The sequence below is a fragment of the Artemia franciscana genome, chromosome 11 (genome assembly GCF_032884065.1).
Source record: "Artemia franciscana chromosome 11, ASM3288406v1, whole genome shotgun sequence".
Classification (NCBI taxonomy): Eukaryota; Metazoa; Arthropoda; class Branchiopoda; order Anostraca; family Artemiidae; genus Artemia; species Artemia franciscana.
Genome location: NC_088873.1, coordinates 26945572 through 26967373, shown reverse-complemented (window position 1 = coordinate 26967373; position 21802 = coordinate 26945572). Strand labels below are relative to the sequence as shown.

At 35.0% G+C, this 21802-nt stretch overlaps 1 protein-coding gene across 5 annotated transcripts in view; it reads right to left on the bottom strand.

Annotated features, from left to right (window-relative positions):
* Nucleotides 1–1410: 1410 nt before the first annotated feature.
* Nucleotides 1411–21802, bottom strand: part of LOC136033027 (spermatogenesis-associated protein 20-like) — a 78910-nt gene continuing 58518 nt past the window's right edge. For all 5 annotated transcript variants that reach the window (XM_065713580.1, XM_065713578.1, XM_065713582.1 and 2 more), the window contains exons 8-13: nucleotides 15853–16039; nucleotides 12195–12407; nucleotides 10481–10643; nucleotides 6876–7084; nucleotides 4240–4439; nucleotides 1411–1753 (exon numbers count right to left, since the gene is read on the bottom strand). In XM_065713580.1, the coding sequence (XP_065569652.1) occupies nucleotides 1496–1753; nucleotides 4240–4439; nucleotides 6876–7084; nucleotides 10481–10643; nucleotides 12195–12407; nucleotides 15853–16039 (1230 nt within the window). In that variant the 3' untranslated portion in view covers nucleotides 1411–1495. The remainder of the gene's footprint in view (nucleotides 1754–4239; nucleotides 4440–6875; nucleotides 7085–10480; nucleotides 10644–12194; nucleotides 12408–15852; nucleotides 16040–21802) is intronic.

Sequence of the window (21802 nt, the reverse complement as noted above, 5' to 3'; positions counted from 1 at the left end):
GCGTTGAGAAGGTTTTTATGAACCTTAGTTTGCTGTGTGTTAACGTGAAAAAGTCATTTCTAATGACTTTCTGCAGAGTAGGCATGCCAGTTGATGCTAGAGATCTAGTTATTTTGTCCGGAAAGCCTATTCAACAAGTTCATATAGTGCGATACTTAGGATTTTTCATTGATTCGAACCTTTCACGGAAGCATCACAGTGATGTTATTTCAAAATTGCCCGAGGAGTTGGAACGCTTCGTAGATTGAACCGTTTCTTGTCAAAGTGGATTCTACTAATGATTTATCACTCAAATGTTAGCCCATATATTTCATATGGCTGTCTGATTTGGAGCAGATATTTTTACAGTAATTTCAAAAGAGTCCAAATTCTTCAGAACAATGTCGTGAGGATCATAGATAAGTAAGTCAAGGATGTGAATGACACAAGTGCTTGTTTTGAGTCTTTAAATTTGTTTAATGTGGGTCAACTGCGGGGTTATCAAGCAGCAGTTTTCGTTTTCCAGTGCGCGTATAATTTAGTTCCATGTGTTTTTCGTGACAATTACCGTGCTAACAGTAGTATTCATGAATATAATAGAAGGAATAGTGATAAATTGGTGATTGAGCTTAATTCGATTGCAGTTTCTCGGAACTGCGATCTGGAATTTTCTACCAGTGAGCATCAGGGCGGCTGAGCATCTTCTGGAGTTTAAGACAAAGTTAAAAGATTATTTAATATAGAAGGGTTGAATTTGTGTTTATTTGTGAGGAGACAGGAGGTGGTAGGGAGTTCTGGTTTGCTGGGGGTGGTAAGGAGGAGTAGGTGGATGGGTGGTAGTGAGGGAGTAGGATCGCTGGGAAATTTTTTTTTTGAGGGGATCTTGTGAAGGAGATTGATCTTTTTTTAACTTTTTTTTTGTGGCATGTTTTTTTCATTTTGTTAGTTATTTATTATGTTATTTTTTTGTGTGTTTAGAAAATGATAAATTTTTACTATTGCACGCCAACAAAAACTTATGTTCTTCCATCACTGCAGTAGATGCATAATTTAAACAGTCATAATTGTGTTGAATAATGAAGTATCATATCGTATCGTAGCCAAAGCTTAGAATAGAATATTTTACACAATTTTCTTTTTTTCTCCTTTTTTGAAGCTGCCCCACTTTCAAAAATCGTGTAATATTTAAAATGGTTCCAAAATATTAACATTAATGAATTACCAAGAATAAAAAGTGAAGACTAGTTCATCGAAAACCCGTGGATTTCGTAAATTCTGTGAGTTGGAGTATTTTAGGCGCCATGAACTTTTGCAAAACTGCTAATGTAGAATTTCTCAATGCAGTTAAGATTTGGTAGACCACTACATTTGAACCTAAAGATTGATTTAATTTCTCTTCTTTTTTTGGCAGTTAAGCGTGCTAGATGTTACTTATTCAAATGACGACTTTTATTCTAAAATTAAAGCATTACCGAAAGCCAAAAGAATGACAAAAAGAAAACCTTTATAACACAGCTTAAATAGTCTTCAATATATTTGCCAAGTCTGCACGGTTTGTGCACGGTGGGGCACAAGACTTATTTCTACACACATATGCTGTGGCTTCTTCACCAATCATCACACAATCTTTAAATGCCGGTTTTGTTGATTTTATGAAGTCATAACTACTCTCCTGGTCAAAATACAGGAATCCCAAATCAGGAATTAAATTTTCACGGAGGACGTTTACCAGAGCAGCAGTATCTGTGGAGTTTCTTCTTCCGGCGACAGATACCTTTGAAGATGAAGATGAATATTAAAAGATGGCTTTAGAAGAATAAGAGAAGAGACATGTTTGAAAATGAAGAGTATAATTATGCGCCTTCAAGAATTCAATAAAGTTATTCCATAGAAGAATAAAGTTAATCAAGATAAGTCAGTGGGAAGGGTTAGAAAAAACTTCTTTTCCTTACAAGAACAACTGCTGAGACAGAATAATAAATATCTGATAGAAAGAATGAGTTAGGTCAACTAAGATTGATAAAAACATTCTAAAAGTTCCAATTAAGTCACATGATCAAAAAAAGCAACTGGTTTCATGAGTTTTGACTGCAGTCTCTGGTTTTCAAACCTAGATAATCTGGAATGTCGTGAGTTTGCCTATCATTCTTATATAATTTTATGGCTGTTTGAAGAAAGGTATTAGCGATATTTAATTTATTTATAAATAAAATAGACATTTTAAGCTAAAATGGACATTGCGCTTCATACTCGTCCACTCAACTCAAACAGGTTATTTTCCTCTTTAACACATGAAATAGGAACTCCAGAATTAAAAAGACTTTGGGGTGTAATTTTTTTAATGTGTTCAGTCTGCCAAATTACAATGCTTTAGGAATTGCAAGTTCCCTTTGACATTGCATGATTTAGAAATCATGATTAGAAATCATTCCCACCAAACCACATACCACCTACCACCTACCACATACCAGGCGTTCTACCATCAAAATATGGCAACGGAGTTCGGCTTGAGCATGTTACTTTTGCTTGAAGTACAACCTGCTTTCCTGGACTTTCTAACAGATGGACAGATGGCTCGAAACGTTTTAAGCCTTTCTCAATAGTTTTTGCGTTCTTACCTGCTATAGATACTTTTAACTCTCGAGCGTCTGAAGTGTGTAAAAATTAGTAAAAAAAACTAATTCCAATCCAAAAACACCCTAGGCATAATCTGCTGGTTATAAATAAACTTAATAAGTCTAGCATTGCTACTAATCAATCAGATAACTCTTAACTCATGACTTCGATAACACAACGACTAGTCCGATAAACGTAGCTGTATGCTAACTCATAACTCTGAACTCATAATTTCGATAACTCTTCGACTAGTTCGATAAACGTAGCTGTATGCTCTTGATTCTGTACAATCATGTTAGTATTCTTCTTTACTTTAGTTCAGAGTTTTCCCAACTTAAATCCAAGAAACTATCCTTTTCTCTTGTCTATCCCTTTCCGGACTTTTCCCGTTTACGATTAAGATTGCCAAAATATTTTGTGTTTCCTTTGCTTCCATCTTCACTTATGTTCTTTAACTCAATAATAAAAAGATTAAAATCAAATACACAATTATTTGTTTCTGAATTACTGTAATTTTATGGACAAAAAAAAATCTCTAATGAAAAGCGAATTTACATTGACTCTTTCATGTGGGGATTCATCAACTCGTTTGAAACTAAAGCTTTATAAGAGCTAGTTATAAAGACAATAACAAAGGTCTAATTTCTGTTCATTTTATACAGTATTTCCAACTCATTTTAGATTTGAAATCTTATCTGAACCAATTTTTGTTCGTTTTCAGTTTTGAATTCGCTTTTGACTTTTCACGCATAACATTGTTTTTTAATTCTAATTTGTTTTCCGGTTCAAAAAGATATTCCAGATAAGGAATCAAAATATAAACACTCAGATTCTCATCCTACATATTGATTCTATACAATTACAATTACAGATTGTAATAGAACAAGATTCTATACAATTACAGATAGATATTTCAGATAACTTTAAGCTATGCATAATAAGGCATAAAATAAAGGAAAATGCAATGCTTCAACTGGTCCTTTGCAATGCCATTATAAAGTTAATTTAAATGTTATTCTAAAAATTGCAGAACATGAATTTTAGGTTATAAATAAGTTATAATCATTTTGTGGCGATTTGAACAGTGAATTAACCCGCTTTAGGGACAATTGTTACGTTCCAGTTTTCGCTCCACTTTTTCATTAAAACAGCAATGTCCCCGATGGGAGCTTGCACGCAACATTACAAACCTCCAGGGTAATAAAATGTAGGATGAACGATAGTAGTTAAATTTTTATTCCAAACTCCAAGACCATTCTTTGTGGTATTGAACTGAGAACTAAATCATCCCTAATTCCACTTCAATGCATTTAAGAGTAAAAAGATTAAAACAAAAGTTGTGAATTTTTTGTAAAATAAGTTTTTCTGACTTTATAGAGATGCACACAAACAGAAGGTTCTTTTTCCTTCAATTTATCGAACTTCGATCTACTTTGATTTAAAGTGCGAAGGCATCTAAGCACACAGTATTAATAGCTGATTTAAACCCTTTCCTAAAGAAAGAAGCCCTACTATTGAAAAACTTCTAAACTATATTTTCTGTTGCAAAAGTCAATGAAAGAAATTGGCGGACTAGTTCATTATTATGAATACAAATTTTTGAGCAAAGAAAAAATTCAATAGTTTATATCCGTTTAACCATACCTCGGTCAACCCATGATTGTACATCATAAAGCCACACAGCATTTCCGTTAAGGCAACTGGAATTTTGTCAATTCGATCTTTAAATGCACTTAAAGTCTTGCGAGCTTTCTCCATGCACGTTGCGTCATCAAGCAGCGCACCCAATCGCACCAAATTTTCAACCGCTACAGAGCTACTTGTTGGCTCTGCTCCATCTTGATCTGAAAATAAATGTTCAATTATACTCCTAAATTTGATATGGAACAGAAAAAAGAAAAGATAACTCGAACAGACAAATTTCAAAGTAGCCATTATATTCCAAGGTAGGTTGGGACACTCACGGAGGAAAGAGTCCTTATTTAGTCCTTAGAGAGAGAGAGAGAGAGAGAGATCTTTCCTTGGACTCCTCACATCCTCTACGAGTAAGTGTGTAATGTAGAACCGCATGAAGAATAACCCGCTATTTTATGCTCCATCTATGACAATATTTTCTACCCGTATTTCCTGCTTAAGGATAATCCTACGTATTTCATGTTTGGATATCCCTTCATAATTTTGTCAAGATAAAAGCCCTTTCCCTTTAGATTTGGGATATTAATTTGCATTTCCTTTAAGTCAATAATACTCCTTGGTTTACCCCCAAGTCAACATGAGACTGTGGAGCAGGAACATTTTAGCAAAATTTGATTAAAAGCTTCCTCGTATGCAGTTGGTCAATCAAAGCTGAATATTGCAGCCAAGAAAAAAAAAATCACCGAGACTTTTCAAAAGATATCGGCAAAAGATTTTTTCTTCCTGTCAAAAGAAGCTGAAACTGTATCGGAGGAGCAGCAGTTTGGTTTTGTCCTTTTTTTTTAGTCCACCAATTTCAACATTATTGCAGAAAAGTGGTATAGGTCGAACTTCGACGGTTTTTACAGAAAGTGTGGAACGTATACCGGATAGATTAATACGACATTAGATTTTGCAACGCTATATTTAATTCTGGCCTTTGCCAAAGAGGATGGTTTTAACTAGTTATTAGCCAGAGACAACAGTGTCTGAGTTGAATTGGAGTTTTATAGTGCAAGTCGGAGAGGATAATCTGAAGTTATGCACAAAACCTTTCGTTCCATTGAGCGATGTCTCAGCTTTCGACTGGGAAGCTGCGTTCTAGAAGGCAAGCTGGCGGCCACCAGTTTCGAATTGGAGTAGGATTAAAATCGGAAAGTGCTTAAGATCTGCAAGGGTTACCCGACTCAACCCATCAACAAATTCGATTTTTCGCTTTACTTCTCTCTAAGAAGTAATACTAAACAGTTTGCCCATGGCGAGAAAATTTACTTTTTCACCATGACAGATATGCTTTTTTATTCAATGCCGATCTCTACCCCTTGATGAGTTGATCAAAGCATAAGAAATCGTTTTTTTTTGTCAAAAAATTTTTCATGCAATTTAATATTAAAAAAAATTCCAACGGGTTGACAACTTTAGTGTTCTAGTACACATTAGAAAAAAAAGTGGTTAAAATTTTCCGACAAGGGAGGGACATGCAGGTAGCAGTTGGCTGTTATAGCTTGGTCACCTTTGCGATGAGCCTTAGTACTTCCGCTAGTTGGTGCACCTAAACTCGGTTTCATGTTCACTATAGACAGGGACGTACAATTCAGAATAGATTTACAGCATGGTCATCTTCTTGGTTGAAGCGTTAGATACGCCATTTAAAAAATTTCAAAGGGGTTGACAAAGTCAGTTTTGTGGTCACACTAGAAAGAAAAAAAAAATCAGGTTCGAATTTTAAGCCAAGTGAGGGACTTGCAAGTAACAATTGGCTGTTATACCTTCATCTTTGCAATGAGGAGCTGGTATCTTTTGCTAGTTGGTGTACTTATTGTTTGTTTCTGGTGCATTTGAGGGTAAGAAAAATGTGCATTTCAGGTCAGCTACAGAGAAAAAAAGTACAAGTACGGATAAATCAGTAGACCATGGTCATCTTCATGTTTAAAATGCTAGAAACCTCTGCAAAGTAGTTAACTAATGAAAGTAATTGGAAGAACAGAATTTAAAGACAAGCGAGTGAGTTTTAGTCAGGAATCGGTTATTAGACCACTGTTCTCTTCGGGAAATAGCGGTTGAGAAACTCTACTGATTGGTGTATCCTTCTCTTATTTTTGCAGCGTTTATCCAACATAGTACGATCATGAAAAGCGACAGATAGCTTAGTAATGCAAACTAGGTTTAATAATAACACCAGCTTTGAGCTTTTGCATGAAATATACAGTTTAAAATCCTTCTGGGGGTTACTAACTCCATCTTTAATGTGCATTTTGAAAGATGGAATCTGATTAAATGTCTGAAGCAGTTTAAAGACTTGAAAGTAGAATTCGCCTGTAAGACCGTCTTTATCTTTGGTATATTACAAATATCAATTTAAAGTTCAAATGACAATATAACCCTTTTAAATCCTTTCCTGGAATTGCCAACCAAAGTGTTCCTCCTGCAACGTTTTTTGGACAAAGCCGACAAAGAGTTCCAGCAACATTTCAAGTTGCATAGGCAACTTAAGTCTAGTGTCCTTTGGTTCTGAAAAGATTAATATTTTCAATATTAAGGGAGTGCATGCCATATAAGACCTCTTTAAAAATATGAACATAAAAAAATAAGAGAAAGCATCTTACCCTCCTTAAGCCTAATCATAATATGAGGGTCGCCAGCAGGAGACTGATAGTAAGCACCCTCAGTTTCATCCCAAAACAATGAATCCATTTTCTTTTGCAAGTTGTAGGCAAGCTGGAGCCAATGTTCATCCTGGAGTGCCATATGTAGGTCCAAAAACCCACGAATAACAAAAGCATAGTCGTCAGCAAAACCATGAATCGGTTCAGAACTGTATTTTAATAAAAAAATTAACATCAAAAGATAGTGAGTCATAGTGAGAAACAGATTTATACAAGCAATTTAGATAGGTAACGATTGAAATGCACCGACATTGATGTGGAGTTTAGGTCTAATTCTTCTTTAAAATGCGTCTAAAACCAAACTGTTTTCTTATAATAAGTATAGATAAACGTTTGAAAAATGTAGAACAGATTTCGTTATTTGCCGAAAATAATGTTACCTCATACAAAAAAGTGTATTCTGGACAACAATAAATTTTTTATTAATTCAATTTCCATATGTTACAATAAAAGAAAAACCAAATAATTCGTTACAAGCTAGCATTTGGTAACAGAATAAACACATTAACAAAATTAGTTAATGGAGTTCAACTTTCTGCAACAGAGTGCCCTTCAGAAAGAGGTAATGCTGATTTTGTGCATGGCATGATAAAATTTCGAAAACCAAACCACTTGAAAGGCAAAAGAATGTGCTTTTGATGGATAACACATGAACTTTATTCCAATATTTTTTCAAACAGCTATAGAGTAAGAATTTGAGCAAAAAAAAAAAAAAAAAAAAAAAAAAAAAAAAAAAAAAAAAAAAAAAAAAAAAAAAAAAAAAAAAAGAGAAAAAGTTGAAAAAAAAGACAATGATTCTGAACTTTATGGTTTATGTTAAGATGTCAATATTTTGAGCCCACAATAAAGATATGTTATGTATACATACACAGAGAAACAGAAGGAATCGAAAGAAAAAGAAGAGGAGAAAGAGGGGGATGGAAAGAGAGAGAGAGAGAGAGAGAGAGAGAGAGAGAGAGAGAGAGAGAGAGAGAGAGAGAGAGAGAGAGAGAGAGAGAGAGAGAGAGAAATTAAACTGTACACCTAGTCAAGGAAGGGAACGGTTTGACCCGAAACAAATTGAGAAAGAAATGATTCTTTGACTACCCAAATCAGAAAAATGCAACGATTCCAAATATGCAAAGTTTGCTCATCTAGCTGTTTCACAAATATATATTTTTTGAGGTTGAGGTTGATTTTGAGGGGGTGAAATTCATGTTTCCATATATAGGCGTACAGCAACAAAACTAAGGTCTGGAATAGGGTGATAAATCATGGTGATTATAAGAATTAGTTTTATTTGAGCTTAAAATGAAAAGTTGGGGTTTTTGAGGTTGAAGTTAATTTTTGGGAGTTGTTTAGAAAACGTACTAAGCCAAGGTGATAATGAAAATCACCTTTATTTCAACGTAAAATTTAAGTTTCAATCAAATATTCCATCAGTGTTAAGCTCTGCTGAATCTGAAGAAACAGATCTTAAAATGTAGAACGACAACTATGGCCCATTTCAATGGTTTAACTAACGATTAAAACATTCTTGACTTTTTCGGTTATATAATACACAAATGTGATAGAAAAACGAAATATCAATATTCATAGATCTTCGTTATCATCCAGATCCTCAACTCCTTATTATTCATCTTCAGCTTCTTCAGATTCAGTTGAGCTTAACACTAATAGAACATTTAAATGAGACTTGTAATTGTACGTTCAAATAAAGGTGATTTTCGCAAGGTGATTGTACTGTAATCAAGTACCCTTTTTTAGACATCAATTTTGTTGTTGTACGCCTTTACAAGGAAGCACGATTTTCACACTCTCAAAATCAACCTTAACCCAAAAAAAACATGTATTTGTGGAGCAGCTTGATGAGTAAACTTCGCATATTTGGAATCAGCGCATTTTCCGGGTCGGGTAGTTAAAGAAGCATTTCTCTTGCAATTTGTTTCGGGTTAGGCCCTTTTTTAAATACTTTCTGGACTAACCCTGAAAATTTAAGACCGTGTTAAAAGAAAAGAAAAGTAGTAAAAGATTATCTGCTTGTGATGCTAACACCAGATTGCAGGCGAAAGTGGGCCGAAATACTGCTTGGAAAACTTCATAGGAGAGCATCTCTCGGAATTTGTAACGTTATTGCAGGGCAATACAATTCACAAGAAAATTTTGCTAACACAAATAATTAAAAATTCAAACGTTACATTTCCAATGGTTGGCAAAAGACTGCCAACCTAGCTGTCACCAAAAGTGGCTGCCACTGAGAAGGTAACAATATCCCGAGATTCACTTTAAGAAAAACCTGAGGTTTGAAAAGATTTCAAATAATATGAGCCTAATTTAGTTTTCAAGGTTCATGTTTGATATAAAAACTTTTCCAATTATCCCTAGCTAACGACCGAAATTCCAATATTTTAGGAAAAGTGGCAGCCTTTCTGCTAACCAATCAACTCCATTAAGTGTTTTTATGTAATCTATCGCTATTTTTTGGGGGACGGAGGATTAGCCCTCAATTACGCATAGCACTACCGACTGAAGGAGAATCAGGATGAAAAAATTAGCAAATTATTTCCCTGACTAGATTTTCCTGATTCAGAATCGGGAAAAGAAGTTAAGAGTTTAATTGTAACATTTTAAGAGTTTAATCATTTAGTATCTTATTGGTTTAATTAATTAACATTTTAGTTTAATTGTTGACATTTATGTGACTCAAAGCTTACTGTTCTTTTTACTGGCTTCAAATCTTACAGAGAAACCGATCAGGTTTTAAAAAAGCTAGATCGTTATAGGCTTTGTCTTTTACAGACATACTCAATGGAAATTATGTGCACCATTCATCAAAATGTTTAGAAAAGTGATAATTTTCTTCAAACTACCTTAATGCACAAATTACGTTGGTTTAACACAAATTTTAGCCTGGGATCATAATATGGAACCATGAAATATCATTATGTATGATCACCATATGGTCATTATATGCTAAAAGTTTTACCAATATGTATAATGTATGTGAAGTTGAGACATCGAAAGTTAGTAAATCTCGATTTCAGGTTTAAGGCAACAAAATCCAATAGGAAGGATTATATTATTAGTATTATAATCATGTATATCATAAAGCAAGTGCTTCAAATTGGTCCTTTGTCAGATTGGCATAGACGTCCTGGCGTTGAATTGAAGAATCTGTCAAAAATACCTCGATACCGTTGGTGATTTTGTAACTTTAACAGAATATGGGGAACTGGTGGCTCCGGCACAAGATCCCGACCAATGGAAGTCAACCATAAGGACTATTCTAGATGTCGGTTGATGAATCCATGTCTGGTCCCGCAGGAAGTATAAGTAAGTAAGTTCATCCTAACGACACAATTTTAATCACTTGTCTTCAGAAGCCGGTGTCCTGAAAGGCATTTTTCTTAAAAATCAATTTGATCCACTAAAGAATGACACATTACTAATTCATTTGGACTTAACAGTGACTACAGTAATGAAGCTTAAAGATTGGAGTAAAAAAAGAGATTTTATAAGAATCAAACATTTCCATATGAAACGTTTAAAAAAAAGAATATCCTCACATCTGTATTGGGTGATCAGGTCCTTTGTATATGGATCTGATGAGAGTGCCTTCATCAGTACATAAGTATTTTTCAAGAAATTCTGCATTTTGCTGCGCACGATCCAAGTAATTCTTGTTATTGAATATAAATCCAGCTCGGGCAAAACCAGTCAACATTAAACCTAAAATAATTTACAATCAGGGAGCATCCTTGCTTTTCTGATATAAATTTTTCCAACTTAGACTACGTCAGGGATTCACAACAATTTTTCAGGTCTGCATCCTTTTGAATCTCTGAATAACCGGATTTATTCAAAAAAAAAAAAAAAAAAAAAAAAAAAAAAAAAAAAAAAAAAAAAAAAAAAAAAAAAAAAAAAAAAAAAAACACAAAGAAAACCCAAAAAAAAGCAATTTAACAAAATATTTAATGTAAGTTTTCGCTTCCTTCGAGTAACTTCTTAAACATATAGATACAATTTAGAAAGAGAAAAAGAAAAAAAAAGAAAGAAAGAGAGAAAAAATCTACACTTGCCCTGCTCCTGGTCGCAGCGACCTTTCCAAACAACAACTCGTTCCGCTGCCAACACACTCAAAAACCCCTTCTGCCATCCGACAAAACATTAAACAATTTATATCCATTTTTTGGGGGAGGGGGGGGGGGAACTACAGTGTGTAAAGTGAGGGGGAGGGGGAGGACTTAACAGTGACTACAGTAATGAAGCTTAAAGATTGGAGTAAAAAAAGACATTTTATAAGAATCAAACATTTCCATAAGAAACGTTTAAAACAAAGAATATCCTCACATCTGTATTGGGTGGTCAGAACTAAAGTGCAAATTAAATTCAATTTTAACTTTTCTTCAAAACAGTACAACCGAAGACAAACTGTTTTCAGATCTCTACAGAAATCACATACATATGCCAACTTTTTTGAAAATTCGGGCAAGTTATTCCAAACATTTGGCTCATTATGACACATCAAAAATAAAGATCTAGTTCTAACAGCTTGAGGTGTTCTCATATTATTATTATTTAAGAATTAACGACGCTCCTTAACTACTATGGTCCCTTCGTCGGCCCTGCAGTGCATTCCTGCAGCGTGATTCGATCTCTGGGTCCCGTATTACCAAGCTAAGGTCAAATCCACTGCGCCACCACAGGACACTCATATTATTAGCCCATCCTGTAGGATAATTTTGCATTTCATCGCCAGAAGTAAAAAATTCAGGAAACACTTAGAAACTAATTTGGAATAATTAGTTTATGTACTTGGATGGAATAATAAAATTATGGAATAATTAGTTTATATCTTTAAGATATGTACTTTTGAATTTAGTAATTATATACGGTCTAATCGTATTGACCTGCACAGATGTATAGGTTAGCGGAAAAACGCCTTTCTTATCACAAATTGTCAAACTTTTATATGGTCTATGGCATAGTACATTTAAAACAGAAAAGCCACATGGGTTATGGCTCATAAAAATGTCACGCAGACGCTAACATTAACAAATAAAACTTTCAGACAGGAATCCCTATAAGTAAATAAACAAATCATCACATATTGTAAAGTCAAAAGCGTATAATCTATATTAAATTATTATGTTTAAGTAAATATAATGTGGGCAGAAGATTTAGTTTCTTGGTTCAAGATAAATAATTTTAACAGGAGTTGTCAAAGTCTAGGTGTTCCTACTATTACATTATGACCCCAATCATAAAATGGAAACATACCATTCCAAGCAGCAATAATTTTGTCATCTAAATGTGGCCTTGGTCTGCTCTGTCGGATTTCATGCAGTTTATTCAGAGCTCGTTTAAAAATCAATTTTAGTTCTTCAACTTTCACTTGATGTTTATCAGCTGTCTCTTCCTCACTTTTCCTCATGATCAATACATTTTTCCCCGTCAGTTCTTTGTGCGGGTCTTTCGATGGGGAAACATTACCTAAAAAAAAATATCATTCATGGAATCAAACACATGCAAACAATAAACCAGGGAAATGAAGACATTCATCCAAAATCCTTGGGGTGAACTCTATTTGGAGTATCTCAGTATCTTTAGAATTTTAAAACAATAGGTATGGTCCGCTAGTTCTATTACAATTAAATAAGTTATATCATTGGTTATATTGTCCTAAAAAGAACGATAATATTTTTAAGATACTGCTTTCCAAACGTTTTCATACTATGGTCAATTATAGCTGAAAAATATGTACCCCTGCAAAAAAATTACATGCAAAAAAAAAAAAAAAATCTTATTTACTACTATTGCTAACAACCCACCGAAGTACTAAGCCCCCTACTTCGGATGAAGATTTAATTTGCTTTCATCATTATCATCATCATTTTATTTATAACCTATCAGAGTAAAAATCACGATAAAAAATAAAAAAGACTAGAAATAGAATAGAATAGGTTTTATTTGCACAATCTCTCGTAGTCATAAAACTAAATGGCGCTTGTGCTTACAAAAAAGAAAAAAGGATTAAATCAAACGACAAAAAATCAGAAGACAAATAGTTTAAAATCAACAATTGTTATACTTTGATACAAAGAAAGGGATGAATGAGTTGGAAAAACGATTTGTGCGTGAAGGAGGTGCTGCTAATCTGTCAAATTTCTTCAACCTAGTACTTCGATAAAACACATTTTAACAACAACAAACAAGGGACAAACAGAAATGACCAAAGATGGGAAGACTTCTGGCAGTCGGTAGTGAAATCACAAATACGCTTCTCAATAACTCTAGCTGGGTTTACCAAATGATACTTTCTTTGCAAAAAAGAGTTTTTGTCCAGATTGGAAGTTCCAACAAATACTTTGCATATTTAAAGTAAAGGGGATGAACTTGCTTTCTTTTGCCACAATTAAGGAAAGACCAAACAGGAGCAAGAGCAAGTAAGTGAGTATGGCTATTATACAAGTGAGAACGGTGAACTTTACTTAGATACAGAACGTTTGAAGCCAGGGAGGCATACGCAGCCCGGATCTTCATTTTGAACTAGATTTAACTTTCAGCAGAGCCTGTGCAATAGGGCATTTGTAACTGTAACACGGGTGACTGTCTGATTTGCATAGATCACATTTTTTCGGTTTCTGGCAGGGGGCTGTTTTAGAGCTCCCGTGACCTTTTTCTCCACAGACGGAAGAATTGGTCCGTATGATTGGCATTTTTAGCATCGAAGGGGTAAAAACAAAAACTCTTGAATGGGGAATCATTCGAAATCGATCACTAATGGAAGCTACAACAACTCATCCTATTCTAGGATACCCTCCAAATTTTTAATAGGCACATTTTTTGGCAACTTACTTGTCGGCGGGGGGGGGGGGGCTTACCCCCTTCCCCCAAAGAACCAAAAAACATGAAAAGCGACTGATACATAAGAATTTTCAATAGCAAAAAGAAACTTTGATACAAAAATAAGAAAAAAAGAGGACGCATAATTGCTTCCCAAGCAAATAAATCGATTTTCCTTGCTGTTATACCCAGAGGACTGTAATTCTCATATATAAAGTTTTCGACCATGGTGATTCCAATAAATAAATAAATAATTTTATTGTCCATTACATTTAGACATGAAATGTCACATAATGGAGTATGAAAAGATAATAAAAGGAAAAAGGAAAAAGCACACAAATGAATGATACAGAAAGTTAACAGAAAACAATTTAAACAGAAAATAAATAAATATAAATAAACAGTACATTCAAAGGCGCTGGCCAGTAGCTTGTACTTCGCTATTTCGATTCAATTTGGCTTTATAATTATCAATTTTGGGTTACTATTGGTCGACTATTGTCCTTACTAGGTTGCAGCTACCGCTGTTATCACGATATATGAACACCTGTAAAACCGACACGCATAACAGAAACTAAAATATAGAATTCAGTCGATGATCAATAAGCAATATTTTTTTTGGCAGCCTCCTTTTCTAAGTAAACATATTTCAGAGTCGTACTTGACAAATGTTATTGCCTTAGCTTATAGTATCTAAGTCACAGTTCTAACATTTATATTCCTATTGTCTTTTTTTCCCTTAAAATATTTATTTTCTTTGAGTTTCCTAAAATCCTAAAATTTTCTCAATTGTACACCCAAACAACTTTTACGACAGTAGCATTTAAATGAATAAAAATAAATTCCCAAAAACAACTAAGCAAACAAAAGTATTTCAAAATAATACAAATTGTCTTCTTATTTTTAGAACATTATGTGACTTAGCAGTGGGTGAATATAAGCATTTTAAATGCTACCAGCTTTTGCTTTGCGTGGTTTTTACTTTTTTTTACTTACGATTTTTACTTCTGTTGCTTTTACTTTTTGTACTTTTGTACATGATTTACCATTTTTTATTTTTTGTAACCCCGTGCGTTTATGCTAAGCATTTAGTTTTCCTGACGTGTTAATTACAACATCTTCTCTTCGTTCATATTTTAAACGCTAAAGTTCTGAAGTTTGTATACACGGATTGAATAAAATCATGCTTCTCTTCAATTTATAGAGGTTGCAAATTACGGAACACGTTTGATAAGGATTCTAGTAATATAGATATATTTTTGAATCTAATATTTCAGAAAAATTATTCCGAGTCATTATTCGTTTCTTGGGGAAGTAAATAATGAACTTACAGAATATCTTGTTCTTTATTATGCTTTGTTATGCCGGCATTAACTTTTCCTTTGGTTACTTTTCTTTTTTCTTCTTTTGTTTTCGTATTTTTTAAGCCTCGTTATGTTTATTTTTTTTCAACATTCCTTCTTCCTATTGTTTATTTTATAACCATTGCTATTATTGTTATTAGTTATGATGTTTGAATGAAATGTGTATATTGACATTTTATCAATTGTACCTAATTATAAATTGATTTCAGGCTAGAAACTTCACCTTTGACTGCAATTCAGAACCGTTGCTATACATAATCCCGTATTGTAAGAATAAATGATAAATTAAAAAAAGGAAAAAATATCAAGCAAATACACGAAGGAAATACACAAAGGAAAAATAAGAATGTTTTTTTTAGCAGACAGGAAAATGTTTTTGATATTTATTAGCAGCAAACAGAATTAAAATCGAGCGAATTGTGTGATTAAAAATTTCCAAAACTTATTAATGATTCCCCTAGTCAAATTATTATCTTTTTTTCCACTCTGTAGAACTTCAAACTGAGTAACAATTTCCCTTGGATATGATTCGATGCAAGATATGTAAAGCTAATCTTTTCCTTTTTTTAAAAGGCTTTGTTTTCATTTTTTATTATGTACATAATTTCTTTTATGTTTTGTTTTAAACCAATGTCCAAAATATTTTATATCCTAATACTTTGAATACTCCTGGCAGTTGATCCATTCGACAAACAAAAACATTGCTTTTCACACCCTTTTATTTCTACCTTTTGAGCTAACTCCAAAATGTTCACAGAACACAGGAAAAACTGGAGAGCCATCTTTGAAATTTATCCCTTCTAAGTGGTTTTGCAGCTCGTCGAAAGTCCAAACACAGAAAGCACCTTCTTTCTTCTCATTGGCTCCTTCATAAGGATAGGAATCTGCATCTTCAGCACTGTAGAAACCACCACTCTGTATAGTACAAATTGGGTAAATACAACAAGAAGCATACACAAAAATTGGGTCTGGAGGGAAGAAACAGGGATGTACGGAGGGGCGGGAAGGGGCTCGAGTTCGAACCCCTTCAAATCAAAATTTCCTTCATTTTCTAGGCATTTCTTACTCAATTTACCAATTACGATTTCTTTCTTATTACTGCCCCCCCCCTTGAAAATTTGGTTATTACCTTCTCCCCATTCCCAGGAAAAACAAATCCTGCATACGTGCCTGGGAAGAGGTCTGAGACCTAAAATTTCGTTCTAGGGAGAGGACTGCGTCTTCTTTTTTGAATAAAAAAAGATGAATAAGAAAAAAAAATTCACATTTCTAAAGAAGCGAATTTGCAATTTCTAAAGATACATATTGTAAAATGCTTAAAAATCTTTTAAAATTTACCAAATACCAAGTTCTTTAGAACTTTTATAGTGTTTATTTTTATTTTAATGAAAACTGCAGGGGATAAGAAGGAGGACATCAATATACTTATTGACATACTGGATTATAAGCAAACTGGCCAATTTACGCAATATATTTGCCACATGCTTCAGAAACATAATAATACCAACTTTCCTCTCGTGTTTAGTTTTTAAAAGTTTATTTCGATTGGGTTATTTCTTTTCGCCATATATTCTTCCGTTAGATTGCCCATGCTACCTGAAAATAATTTTTAAGTGATATTTTATTCATTGACCTTTAAGAGGGTTATTTGGGTATTTACAAGCTATTTTACTGATTAAGATATGACTACCAGAACATTAGATATTAAGCCGCTTTTAGAGATCAAAGAGACTCTAGCCAGCATTTCTTCTCTTTTATCCCACAAAGTTTTAAACCTCTACTTGACTATCTCTGACGACCTTCCCAAATCTTAAGTAATTTTTTCCCCAATCCACTCCCAGTCTAATTTGCTGAGTTTACCTCTTAGCTCTTAGCGAGCTTAACAGAAAAAGGGCAAAATAAAACATTTCAATAAGACGGTATAGAATGTTACTGTTTTTCAGACGATGTTAAATTTTGGAGGCTAGCCTGAAGCTTCTTCACTGATTTTAGCTCTTAAAATAGATCATTAAAAAGTAAAATCCCTCAATCAACCGCAAAAATTATGATTACCAGTTAGTAACAGGAGTGGATGCATGTTCCTAGGCCCTTGTTTTCTATTTGAGTAATTTCCAATGTTAACATAAAGACTACTGTTTACTGTACATTAGTCTTATAGAGCTTTTACCTTTCATGGAACTGGGGTTTTAATGGAAAACACCTGATTGAAAGAAAAAATGAAAACAAAAAAATAATAGAACTTTGATATTCTAATACTAAAAAAAAAATTACCAGTAAACTTTCTCGAGAGGCCTTAATAATTTTTCAAGAAACAATAGAAAAAAAAAAACTCTTGAGAATTTCTTCTTGAAAAAAAAAACAACCTTGAAGCACAAAATTAATTTTGTTTATCAGATATCCTAGTATAAAATAATTTTATGATCTTGCACTAAAATAAACTTGCGAGTTGATTCCATAAAGAGAGGATGAAATCATAATCACTCACAAGCAACTTTAGTCATCAGTGAATCATAAGTCAGCCTCTTGTTAACAAATAGCCAAGGAGGTTAGGCGACGCAAGTCCCTCCTCCTTAAATTAGTCACATTTCACACAACGCCAGCGCTACTTGTGGAACATTTATCTCTGCATCAGCATACTGTACAAAATGTCGGCTGAAAATCGCAAAAGTGAATTTAAACAAAATATGTATATTTTTGTCATAAATTAGAAATTTTGTGTGCACGTATAAATGGTAACTATCCATTCTCTTTTTCTATTGTTATGAGTTTTATCACGCAGCACTAGGAGACCAAGCTTTGATTGTAAAGGGAACTAGATCTACGTTGCATGGGCAACGTGAGGTGTTGCGGCAACCTTTGCTCGGCTTCGCCGAGTAAAGTGTTGCGAGAGCAACACTTTGGTTTTGTTTCCTCGCTGCGACTAAACGCTGAAGTTGTTAATCTGTAAGGATGCTAAAATACATACTAGGTACACCAACTCGCAAAAGTTGCAAACTCCTCATTGCTAAAGATGATTGTAGCCTTACAGCCGATTATTACTTACAAGTCCCCTACATGTCTTACCACTGGAACCAAATTAGTCTCACCATCAAATACAACGGAAACAAAAAATAGGTACACCAACTAGTAAGAGTTGCGAACCCCTCATTGCCGAGGATGATTATGAGCTAACAGCCGACTTTTGCTTACAACTCCCCTATATGTCTCACAATTGGTATCGGCCTATTTTTGGTTTCAGTGTGTACCTTACTACTGAAGTTGTCAACCCCTTTAAACTTTCAAACTGGTATATCTCACGAAGGAATTTTTGTACAAAAAATGGATGACATATACTTTGATCAGCTCATCAAAAGCTATCGACTGCCGTCGAATAAAAAAATCTATCTCTCTTAGTTCAAAAGTTGACTTTTTTGCCGTAGGCCAACTTTCTAACGTCATCACTTAGAAAGGAGCAAAGGATAAACTCTAATTTCTTTAGCAATGAGAGAACTTTTAAAGTTTAAGAGGCACATCTGATACCATTTCTCTACCGCAATCCCAAGTGCGAAAAACCGAATGATAAACTCAGCTGAAATCACGAACAGAAATGGGTAGAAACAATAGATGGCAGCACTTTCGGACCCGTGGGAAAATGCCGCTTTTTTGCTTCTCTAAATTTTTCTATTTATCACTCAAAGAAGATATATTGGCTGTGGGACAGGGTAACTGTCGCATATATTTAACACTTATAGATTTTAGTCCATCTTCAATTTGAAACTGGTGCCTGCCTGCTTGCCTGCTAGAACGGAGCTTTCCACTCGAAAGCAGAAACATGGTTTGATGAAACGAAAGCTTGGCTGCATAACTTCAGATAGTCCTCTCTGACATAGGCTATACAACTCCTCTTCACTTCACACACTATAGGCTCTGGCTCAAGGACAAGCAAAAACCATCCTTTTTGGCCCCTGGCAAGAGTTCTACGAAGCTTTCCAAAATTTAAAGTCATATTCATCAATCCAGCCTAAGGTCCACACTTTCCGTAAAAACCGCAGATGTTAGACCCTTACCACTTTCTAGGAATAAGCTGAAATCGGGGTAAAAAAAAAACCACGACAAAACCAAAGTGTTGCTCTCGCAACACAATTATATACATAAAATGATATTCAATGTAACACACCCTGGAAATGTATACTCACTATACCCTGATTTACGCAAAAAAAAACTGTTGTGAAATTTTTATAGAATTAGTTTTTCTAAACAATGATACAAAAGGAAAGGTAATTTTCAATACCTAGGGGTAAATTTTTCCTTCCAATTGGCATCTCTGACAATTTTTGATTGATTTAAGGTCTCTGCCGCAATGACGCCAAGAATTATTCATATTTTCTGGACATTCTTTGTCAAACAATACACATTGACAAGTTAATATTTCTGTCTTCATTTTTCGACTGCTGCCTAATTTAAGATATGGTAGCTATTTAAATGTGGGGAATATTTCACAATACAGTGTTTCACAATCAGTGGTAATACTTTGACTTATCCTAGATTTTTACTTAGACAGCGCTATTACGCTGCCTATGATTTTTCTTTCGGCTTTTAACCACTGATATCAAAGCTAATTATTAATATAAATCGGAAAATCAACAAACAAATCAATTTAACAAAAAATCATAAATAATATTTCAATAAAACGTATATTATAAGTTTACTTTAACAAATTACATCTTACACAGTCAAAATCCATTCAAAAATTACGAGCTAATGAATAGAACGATACCTGGGTCTATTAGAATAAAGCTTGGTTCAATTATGAGATTGAACATCTAGTGCTGGACGTGAGGGAAGTGGAGGGGAATATATGTACTGCAATGTTACAAGTGAACCTGACTGAAAAAAGCCGAGTGTATAATTCACCTTCACCCACCCAAAAGCTTGCTTACACTGTGTGTGATGAGCCAGCACGGACTTGGCACCATAAACGAAAATTGAGACCGACTTGCGAGCTTCGCTATGGGGAATGATTTGCTGATCGGCGGTACGTTCATTCAGCATAAAGATATCCACAAAGACAATTAGACATCCCCAGATGGGACCATCAAAATCAAATCGACCATTTCCCGATCCGCCAGAGATGGCGAACAAGCCTAAACGACATTCGAAGTTTCTGAAGCGCCGAAGTTGGTTCAGACCACGAGCTAGTAGTCACCACACTGAAATTGAAGCCGAAGTCTAATAATTGGAAGCTGAAGACGGACATACTCAGAAGCTTTGACGTTAACAAACTAAGTGACAAGGGTGTCCGATGTTCGTTTGGCATCAAAACTGTCCTTTAAATTTGAAGCCTTATATAACCTACCAGTGACAAACTAACTGACAAGGGCGTCCGATGTTCGTTTGGCATCAAAACTGTCCTTTAAATTTGAAGCCCTATATAACCTACCAGACGACGTCAAAGACGCTTAGGAGACGATCCGCAAAAGCTACACGAATACGGCCGAACAAACCCTCAGGTTTAGAAAGCCAGCTAAGCAACAGTGGATATCTACGAAGACCTGGGATCTCATAGAAAATTACTAGAAACTGAAGTCAAGGTCCCTTGGGGAAATGGTCACTCATAGGTGACCAAGAGCATGGCCTATAAAGAAGCTGATAGAAATGTAAAGAAAAGTGCCAGATCCAGCAGACGGCAGTACATGAACAAAAGGCCAGACAAGCCAAAGAAGCAGAGCCGTAGAGACACACGAACCGTACATCGCCTCACCAAGGAAATAGTAGGCAAGTTAAGTATCCAAGAATGTCCGATGAAAGATTAAAATGAAAGATTCCTGAAAGATGCAAAAGAACAAAAGGAATGGCGGACGAGTTATTTCGAGGGCCTACTTAATCGACCAGCCCCAGCGGTCCCACCAGATATACCCGACCAACCTCTCTTCAGTTTTCACATCAGTGATGAAAAGCCAACAGCCAAAAGTTACCCTTAGGAGCTAAAAAACTTAAGAATGGGAAGAGACCCCTGGTAGAGACTGCATTTCAGCTGAAATGATCAAACTCAGCCTGCATCAAACCCTACCCAAATTGAAGACCGAAAAGTTGCCCAAAAACTGGAGAACAGGAACCCAAGTCAAACTCTTCAAGAAGGGAGACGCGAAAGTATACGGCAACTATAGAGGAATCAATCTTCTCTCGACCCTGCAAAGCTGTTCACGACGATAATTTTAGGAAGACTCCAACCTGTCCTTGATCCTCGCTTACGTGAAGAAAGGAATGGATTTCGGCCAAAACAATCTTGTGCCGCCCCTATTTTTATATACACACCATGCTCGAGGAATTTAACGGATTGAGACAGCGCTTGTATATACTCTTCGTGACTTCGCGAAAAAGGCGTTTGGTTCAGTAGATCGTCAAAATCAGTGGAGAGTATTGCGGTTTCACGGCATTCCCGAGAAGCTAATCCGTCTAATAGTTGCCATGTACGAAGAGACAGAATGCTGTGTTAAATCATCGGACGGCAGCAAATGCTGCATCAAGGTGATGTCAGGCGTCAAGCAAGACTGTGTCCTGTCACCTCTCCTCTTCCTCCTAGTTGTAGACTACATCTTTAGATAGATAAATGGGCATGGAATCCGGATTGCAGGGAAACTTCTTCAGGACGTCGACTTCGTTGACGATGTTGGGGTCATAGAAGCCGACAAGCAGTAG